Source organism: Miscanthus floridulus, chromosome 2 (assembly GCF_019320115.1).
Source record: "Miscanthus floridulus cultivar M001 chromosome 2, ASM1932011v1, whole genome shotgun sequence".
NCBI lineage: Eukaryota > Viridiplantae > Streptophyta > Magnoliopsida > Poales > Poaceae > Miscanthus > Miscanthus floridulus.
The window spans coordinates 3,493,998-3,503,165 of NC_089581.1; the positions used below are offsets into that span (position 1 = coordinate 3,493,998).

The window sequence follows — 9,168 nt, forward strand, 5'->3', positions numbered from 1 at the left end:
CGGATCCGTCCGTCCGCCGCTGCTCCTCGCCGGAGGTGGATGGAGTGGAGGGGGGAGTCAGAGTAGCACGTGGGAGGGAGAGGAAGGTGCGAGCGGTTCCCGTTCGTCGGTGCCGCCGCTGGCCCCCGCCACCGCGCGCCAGTGGGCGGCGACGGCGGCCGGGAGGGAGGCGCTAGGACCGCGGCAAGGTCGCCCCCCGAGTCGCCCTGTAGAGGACGCTCAAGTCTTTTCGTTTTTATCGTGAGCTGCTCGGTTGCAGCTTTCTGATTTGTTGTCGGCGAAAAATACTGTTGGTTGGCCGAAGGGTACTGATGTATCGGTGACATGATGTTGACAGGCGCTTTGCCGATCGAGATCTCCGACGTGAGGGCCGTTGCGATGGGCATCGAAGTGGATGTGGATGGCACTGGCAGTCCCAGCTGCTCAGCTTGCCGGCCATTGCCATCTCCGTTCTCTCCCTCTCTTCACGCCGCTGATCTCGGCCCCACCGCATCCCCTGATGACAGCAACCATGTCCACACCTCAACTGGGTGTCACGGAGGAGTGGGAGTCGCATTTGGCTCCCTCCACGGCGACGTCGACGCGTAACTAGCGCCATCTCCCGATGAACTCACCAAGCCGCACCGGTAGCAGAGCATCATCATGCCGGCGAGCATGCCATGTCCCGAACACGGCGTGGTCGGTGGCGCAGTCGCCGTCACGAGCGCGACCCTATCGTCCGAACTCGAGCAACCAGACAAGACAGAACCGACCGAGGCCATCCCAAAGCAGAAGAAGGCCCTGCCCGGTGCCCGGCTGCCCGCTTTCACTTTCTGCTTTATCCCTTTGTTTCACGTATTTTCATTTCGGCACAACCGGAGGAAGCAGCCCTTGCCAGCATTCACGCAAAGCAGCCGGCACGAATCAATGAATCATCGCGGTCGTCATCATGCGTATATCGCGTAGGTTTACGAGGTTTTCTTAACCAAGCATCACAGCGAGACAGAAGCGAGAGCAGCAAGAAAAGAAACTTTCTTACAACAAGTCCAACCCACCTTACTTACTGGCAATGGAAATCAGGTCCATGATAACAATAAAGAGATAACAAAGGCGTGTCATGGAGACAGATACGGGACGGAAGGACAAGACGAGCAGCTGCGGGCTACGCTCACCACCCCCCAATTTTGAGCTGCAGCTTGGCAGCCACTTCAGCCACTCTTCAGTTTCGACAGATATCCATCACACCCCACAAACACGATCCATAACCACACGCTCATGGAGTAGAGTACTAGGGACCAGCTAGACGGCAATATACCCTAACCGACCCTTTTGCCCCCAATGTTCAGAAGAAAAAACTCCTTTTCAGAGAGGACTTGACCTGGAATTAAGGCGAGAAGGCGTGGTGGCCTTAAACGGGCATTCACGTACATTCCCACCCTAACACGCGCTTAATGACTAGGTATACTAGTAGTGATTATGTATATATAATAAGAAGATTCTCACTCAGCGGTCGAATTTGATATGACCTCATCAGACCCTGAAGTTCTTGCCCTCGAAGGTCTGGCCGAACTGCCAGTTGCGCGGGGCGGCGTTCCAGGAGGTGGAGGTGCGGCGGTCGCTGCCGGTGACGCGGAAGGAGAGCGCCTGGCCGACGAGGATGGAGTTGGACTGCCAGTTCTGGCCCCAGTTCCGGGACATGGGCAGCCACCCGGTGCTGGACGCCTTCACGCTCGCGCGCACGATGTCCCCCGCGCCGGCCACGTTGGTGATCAGCACCAGGTTGAAGTACCGGAAGCCGTTGATGGTGAACCGCACGCCGCCGGACTTCCGGCATGGCACCCTGCAGCGAGAACCAAATCATCATTAGCACGCTTTCTTTTTCTTTTGTATAATGCTAAGCACTCCCAGTAAACACTTTTTTTACAGCATCGCTAGATTTAGGGCTTTTAAATCCAGCCTGTACTACTAGCAGCAGTACACAGGGGCAGAACGGGAAATGCCAAGCGAGTTGTTCTTGCGGCTGTAGTGGAAAAAAGAAAAGCACGACAGGCACCACCGCCAGGAGTTGCAGCTAGCGCAGGCAGAGTGCAGTCCAGGACCACTGCGGCTACACGCGGTAATGGCGGAGCTGCAGGACGGACGGACGGAAAGGCCCCTGGGCTTTACAGGTCACGCGGGGACCGGCTCACGGAGGAACCAAGGGCAAAGGGGGCATTTCAGGTGGTAGGCAGGCCGGTGAAGGTACGGGCCTATGGGGTCATTTTGGAGATGTGATGCGTCAGGCGTGGACGGGGAGAGCCGCAAAAGTCCCGGAGGCTGTGCGGTGGTGCCTGCCTGTGTGCCCCCGGCGGCAAAAGTGAAAAAGGTCAAAGCCTGTGCTGCCCTACCAGTGTCGTCTACTGTTCCTACTGCTGCCACCAAGGTGTTTTTTTAGGCTTCTCTGGGCCTTTCCCTGTGGCCGATGCCCCGGGTGGTCGTCCTTCTCGAAACAGTGTTCCACTACTCGGCCGGACCGCTTGCCTTAGGCTGTCTCCAGCAACCACGCCTAAAATCCGACCCTTATTCGTTTTTTGACTAGCGCTATTGATAAAATGTTTAATATTTATTTGACATCTTCTTCAACAACAAGATTAAAAAAAAATCCTTTCTATAAATAGGTTTCCAGAAGAGAGGATATTCATATTTGGGTTGTGCCTCTCAGAGAACCCAAAATAAGTCTCCCATATAGATATTCTGTTCAAGACTAATTTTGGGTCTCTTACTATTTATTTTGGATTTAGATCTCCTTATTGAAGACAGTTTTATAAAACGTACTTTTTTTTAGTCAACGAACGATATTTTTTTCTAGCAACAAATCAACGTTACTTGGTTACTTTCAGCCATAGCCAAACGAAACATGGCAATGCCACTAAGGGCGCTTTTAGTTCCCAAAATTTTTTGGGTTTGGCTACTGTAGCATTTTTGTTTATATTTAGTAATTAGTATCTAATTATGAACTAATTAGGTTTGAAAGTTTTCTCGTGATTTCTCACCGAACTGTGTAATTAGTTTTTTTCGTTTAAAATTAAACACAACAAAAACAACCACAACTGTACAGATGGCAGATTAGACCCAAATAGAATACTTCCGTTTCTTTCGTCAGGTGTCGACGAGGTACTACTAAACTACTGCAGTGTTCGGCTGGCTTTTTTTTTTTTTGGCTGGCTGGTTGGTTAAGGTTTCAGTCGAAACAGTGTTTTTTTTAAAACGTTCCCGCATAAACAGTATCGACCAGTATGAACAGTATGCCCCAACACTCGTTACTACTAGTAGCACCGGAGTACCGGACGTTCGTCCGTCCGTCCGGCTTCCGTCCCATGTGACCTGCCGGAACGGGCTCGCTCGCTACCATGCTTGTGTTGTCTGTATGGTGTGCACCCCGCGCAATGGCTAAGCTCAAACTCTAGAACTACTACGTTCCAAACTGTACCAAGAAGTGCCAATGGAGACGTGGTGGGCTCGTATGGACGCAGAAAATCACAAATTTCCTCTAGCTCTGTACCAAATCGCCTTGGATTTATCACGTACTACCGCAGAATTTTGCGTTGCGGCTATTACGCCCCGATCCGGTCCCCCATCCCCAGCCCGCCATCGGGGAAAGTAGTAATTGCCCGCCCGCGCCGTGATCGAAGCTAAGGGCGTGCTCTTTTCTCAGTAAGACTAGACACTAAACACTAAGCGACGCGAAATGAATTGCCATGCCGTGCAGGTCCGTGCCGCCAGATCGATCGATCGGCAACGGAACAAGCCACCGGAGCTGACGAAACGGGCAAGGCAGGGGAGGGGAGGGGAGGGAAAAAAAAGGCGGAACGGACGCGGTGCGGGCGTTGGTGGATGGCGGTTGTGTGCCCGGCTGCCGAAGCGTGAGCCTGTGACGGAACGCGTCACGGGCACGGTTTTTTTTTTCTTTTCTTTTCCCACCCACAGGCCACAGCTACAGTGCATCGGGCAGCTAAGAGCAGAGGAGGAGGAGCCCCACTACGCCTCAAAAGACGCGTGGGCAGAGGGAGGAATCTCTGCTATTGCCCTGCAGACGAAACGCCCAGTGGAGTGGAGGGACAAAAGGCGTCAGAGCCCCAGTGCTCCAACCAAGAAGCATGTAATGTCGTTTACTACTACTGGCAGCGTGCCCAATGCTGTTGAAGAGGGAGAGGGGAGAGGAGGGAAAGCGTCGTCGTACCGGCGGTAGGAGACGGGGACGATGCCGGCGCGGTACTCGGCGATGTGGAGGAACATGGGCATGGCGAGGTCGAAGTGCGGGCGTGGCGGGTTGCACCAGCCGCCGTCGTCGGAGGGGAGCGCGTAGTTGGGCGGGCAGAAGTTGGTGGCCGTCACCAGGATGGAGGGGCTCCCGGGGCGGCACCACCGCCACCCGGGCTGGTTCTCGCACTTGATCTCGAAGCACGCGCCGCAGCTCAGCCCCTCGTTGAACAGCGCCGTGCTCAGCGCCGCGTTGTTCACGCCGTACCCCTGGCTGTACAGGTTGCCGTACCCGCACGCGCCGCCTGCAAGACCGCCAGCCGAGAACGGCAAACGTTTCTCTCAGTTAGCCATTCCGTTTCTTCTCATTCATGAGATCGACGACAAGCACGGCGAGGAAGGAAGGAAGAAAACGCTGCGACCAGACCAGACCAGCCAGGCCGGACGTATGTAATGTAACGAACATACCCATGGTGCCCGAGGCGTCGCTGCCGCCGTAGAACGTGGCGTGCGCGCTCTGCCAGCCGCCGCCGCCGTACACGCCGGGAATTCGGGCGTCGGCGGGGGAAAGCATCGTCGCCGCGGTCAGCAGCAGCAGCACCGCCGGCATCGCCGCCATCACTCTCCCTGAGTCCTCTTCCTCGCCTGCCGCTACAGGACGGATACTGTCAGTCAGTGCACTGCACCACGCAGGCGAGCGAGCGGAGTGGAGCGGTGGGTGGCGAGTGGCGAAGGGCGGGGTCGTATTTATGGAGGCACGAGACAGACCAGATAATGGCGCGGGCGGGCGCGGCCTGTGGAGACCGAAGGGCTTGTGTAAATACAGAGCCGCCGCCTGAAGTTACAGGGGTGTCACATCGGGACGAGTGATATTTAGATAATAATAAAAAATTATAAAATCAGTCGGTAATCGACTAGATAAATTTATTAAATTTAATTAATCGGTCATTAACACATGTATTGTGGCAGTATCATATTATTAAATCATAGACTAATTAGACTTAAAAGATTCGACTCATAGATTAATCATAAACTATATAATTAGTTATTTTTAATATATATTTAATATTTTATATATGTATCCAAATAATTGATGCGCGAGTAAACTTTAGGGGATGACCTAAGCACGGCCTGACTGCGTGTGAGGGGGTAGTCTACGCGTCTACTAGGCCATGCCAGCCCACAGCGCGGTGAAAGGAGCAGGCCGCGGGCCGGGGAGGAATTGAGGAAAGCGGAGGAGAATGCGCAGCTGATGCCGGGAGGGTGAGCTGCTGATGGCGTGGTACGTGCAGCTGCTAGGAGTACATCGCTGTGCACTGCTCACCTTGCCTGCATCCTCACGCAAAGGGAGGGCAGTTGGGACCTTTCCTTTTTTTGCAACTTTTTATTTAATTTTTTGAACTGTATTCTTTTTTTTTCTTGTATTGTACTTTCTTTGGCCCTAAATATTTATCGTCACGATTTATGTGCTGATAACTTTGACTCAATTTATACAAAATACGTGCAACATTTCTATCTTCAAATAAATTTATTAAAAATTAGATTCAAATATGTATCCAATGATACTAATTATATATCATAAATATTAATATTTTCTAATATATATTTAGTCAAAATTGTTTCTCGGGAAGTGAAAAACGGCAGTCATTTAGGGACAGAGAGAGTATATGTCGGTGTAGAAAGTGGCCAACACGTAAATATTTGTAGTTTTGTCGTACGTTGTGATCGGATGTGGCCTAGCACTCAATGACAGAGGGTTTATACTGGTTCAGGCAACGTGCCCTACATCCAGTTTGAGTCGGTCGGTGACTTTATTCCTGAGCCCAGGTGCTCAAAGTTGTTGTGGGGTTACAAACGAAAGAGAGAGAAATAGGAGGTACAAGAGATCCGGTCGGACTCTGATATAAAGGGCCGAGAGTGACGAGAGCTCTGCTATGTGCTAAGTGTACGAGTGTGTGCTCAAGGTTTGAACCTGGTGGTTCTATTATGGTGTAATGAATCGATCGTCCTTTTTTGAGAGAGAGCGCATCCCCTTTTATAGATAAAGGGGATGGCTTACAAGTCAGAGAGGGAGAGTATACATATGCCAAGTCTTGTTGCCCACGCCATCAGGTACAAGATGATTATTAGCGCCCATAACACTGTTAATGTCAGACGCATGTAGAAGGTTACGTCGTCTTCTTCGGGTATGGCAGACGTCGGTGCCCGTCATACTGTTGATGTCGAGAGGCATGCAGGGGGTTTTACCATGTTTGCCTGGTACGGTAAATATCGGCGCCCACAACACTGTTGATGCCCAGAGGCATGTGGGGGGAGCCTTACCATGTTTGTCTGGTATGGAAGTTGATGGCGCCCACAACATTATATAGAAAATGTCGGCGTCTACAGCACTGCTTGGAAAAAGGTCCTTGGTATTACGGTTGACTTGAGTGCCCTGTCTTAGTTTCTCCATCCGTTTCCTAGTCCCAGACAGCTCTAATTGCGCCAGTTAGAGAAGAGCTGTGAATAGGGGTCCGGCGCATCCCCGGTCAGGGGACGCGGGTCGGAGTCGGAAGTAGTGTTTGGCCAGACCTTCTGATTGGAGAGGTCATTCGAAGGTGGGATGGAGTTGGAAGCGAGGCCTTCTGGTCAGAGAGGCGGGCCAGAGTTGGAAGCGGGCACCGTTCCTCCTCGGCCAGTCCTTTCGGTCAAAGACTGGATCGCCCTTCTGTCCTGTCGTTTACGTATTTTGGTCGGCCCATGAGTTGCGTGCCGTTCACGACGTTGTCTGCTAGACCGAGCCTTTTGTTGGAAAACCGGTCCATGTGGAACCCCGGGTTTATGAACCCGACAGGAGCCCCGAGCCTCGAACGATTCGAGTAGAATCGTCTGGGCGATTTTTATCTTGACGGCGGGTGCGCGCGAGCGCACCCGCGGGTATAGCCCCTGAGCCTCCGGGTGATTCGGGTAGAATCGTCTGGGGGTTTCGTGCTGTCAGCGGGGGAAGTTTTGTCTCGTCAGCTGGTGCGCGCGAGTGCACCCGCGGGAGTAGCCTCCGAGCCCTCGGGTGATTCGAGCTGAATCACCTGGGGGTTTTGTCAGCGGGTAGTTTTAGGGATCGAGGTAGTTTTCAAGGATCGGGTGAGATGGAGCTCGCGGATCCTGGCGTCGGACATTTTTAGGGATCAGGCGAGACGGAGCTCGTGGATCCTAGCGTCGGACACACGCGTCGGGCGCAGTCGAGATAGTTTAGGGATCAGGCGAGACAGAGCTCACGGATCCTGGCATCGGTCGCACGCGTTGGGCGCAGCCAAGGTAGTTTAGGGATTAGGCGAGATGGAGCTCGTGGATCCTAGCGCACGCGTCGAGCGCAGTCGAGGTAGTTTAGGGATCAGACAAGATGGAGCTCGTAGATCCTGGCATCGGACACAACTGAGGTAGTTTAGGGATCGGACGAGACAGAGCTCGCGGATCCTGGCGTCGGGCGCACGTGTCGGGCACAACTGAGGTAGTTTAGGTATCAGGCGAGACGGAGCTCGTGGATCCTGGCGTCGAGCGTAGTCGAGGCAATTTAGGGATCGGGCGAGATAGAGCTCGCGCATCGTGGTGTCGGGCGCTGGTACTTGGCCTTTTCTTGGCAACTGGTTTTTTGCCTTTTCCTTCCTTCGGCCCACCGGCCTGTCGTAGATGGTGCTTGAGGAGCTCGCAGTCCGACCTATCGCCGGCCAAAGGAAGAAAAAGGTAAAGAACTAGCGGCCAGGAAAAGGCTAAGAACCAACGCCCGATGCCAGGATGTGCGGGCTCCATCTCGCCCAGTCTCTAAACAGCTTCGGCTACGCCCGACGCATGCGCCCGATGCTAGGACCCGCGAGCTCCGTCTCGCCCGATACCTACACTATCTTGGCTATGCCCGAAGTGTGTGTCCGACTCTAGGATCCACGAGTTCCATCTCTCCCGATCCCTAAACTACCTCGGCTACGCTCGATGCGTGCGCCCGACGCCAGGATCCGCGAGCTCCGTCTCGTTCGATCCCTAAAACTACCTCGGCTACGCCCGACGCGTGCGCCCGATGCCAAGATCCACGAGCTCCATCTCGCTCGATTCCTAAACTACCTCGGCTGCACCCGACGCGTGCGCCCGATGTTTGGATCAATGAGCTCCATCTCGCTCGATCCCTAAAATGTCCGACGCTAGGATCCACGAGCTCCGTCTCACTCGATCCTTAAAAACTACCTCGATCCCTAAAACTGCCCGCTGACAAAACCCCTAGGTGATTTGGCCTGAATCACCTAGGGGCTCAGGGGCAACACCCACTGACGATACAAAACTTCCCCAGCTGGCAACACAAAAAAATCCCCAGACGATTCTACCCAAATCGCCTGGGGGCTTAGGGGCTACACCCGTGGGTGCGCTCGCGTGCACCCGCTGTCAAGACAAAAATCCTCAGACAATTCTACCCGAATCGCCTGGGGGCTCGGGGGCTCCTATTGGGTTTATAAACCAATAGTCCCTTATGGACCAGTTTCCCAATAAAAGGCTCGGCCCAGCAAACAACGTCGTGAAAAATGCGCAACTCATGGGCTGGCCCAAATACCTAAACGACTGGATGGTAGGTGATCCAGACTCCGATCAACAAGCCTGATCGAGGAGGAACGGCGCCCGCTTCTGACTCTGGGCTACCTCTTCGACCAGAAGGCCTCGCTTCCGACTTTGGCTCGCCTCCGGACGGCCTCTCCGACCTGAAGTGATATAGATTAGGCCTGATCTTCCGATAGGTATGATAACATCGATTTGTGGAGACTCGACGTTCATGATCTAGGCTTTGAACCAAGATTAATTCAGACCCCCGCAACCGTTACACCACTGCTCTATTGGTTATCAACCACGCGGACACGATTAACCTCACCGAGAGGGCTTTTCTATAAGCGAATCGGGAACACAAGCAAGAACGGGATAAACGCAATCTGAAAT

The 9,168-nt window shown here is 53.4% G+C and overlaps 1 protein-coding gene across 1 annotated transcript; it reads right to left on the minus strand.

Annotated features, from left to right (window-relative positions):
• Positions 1-992: 992 nt before the first annotated feature.
• Positions 993-4,948, minus strand: LOC136515291 (expansin-A7-like). Its single transcript, XM_066508931.1, has 3 exons — positions 4,687-4,948; positions 4,199-4,523; positions 993-1,819 (listed from the first exon to the last, which is right to left on the minus strand). The coding sequence occupies exons 1-3, from the start codon at positions 4,835-4,837 to the stop codon at positions 1,510-1,512; spliced, it is 786 nt and encodes a 261-aa protein (XP_066365028.1). The 5' UTR covers positions 4,838-4,948; the 3' UTR covers positions 993-1,509.
• Between the last annotated feature and the right edge of the window lie 4,220 nt (positions 4,949-9,168).

What these genes read in the sequence shown, in the direction of transcription:
- LOC136515291 (XM_066508931.1), bottom strand. Translation starts at nt 4,837, where the DNA reads ATGGCGGCGATGCCGGCGGTGCTGCTGCTGCTGACCGCGGCGACGATG. An exon ending in CGACGCCTCGGGCACCATGG is followed by an intron (nt 4,524 to 4,686) that starts GTATGTTCGTTA and finishes GCGGTCTTGCAG; the next exon opens with GCGGCGCGTGCGGGTACGGC. An exon ending in GTCCCCGTCTCCTACCGCCG is followed by an intron (nt 1,820 to 4,198) that starts GTACGACGACGC and finishes TTCTCGCTGCAG; the next exon opens with GGTGCCATGCCGGAAGTCCG.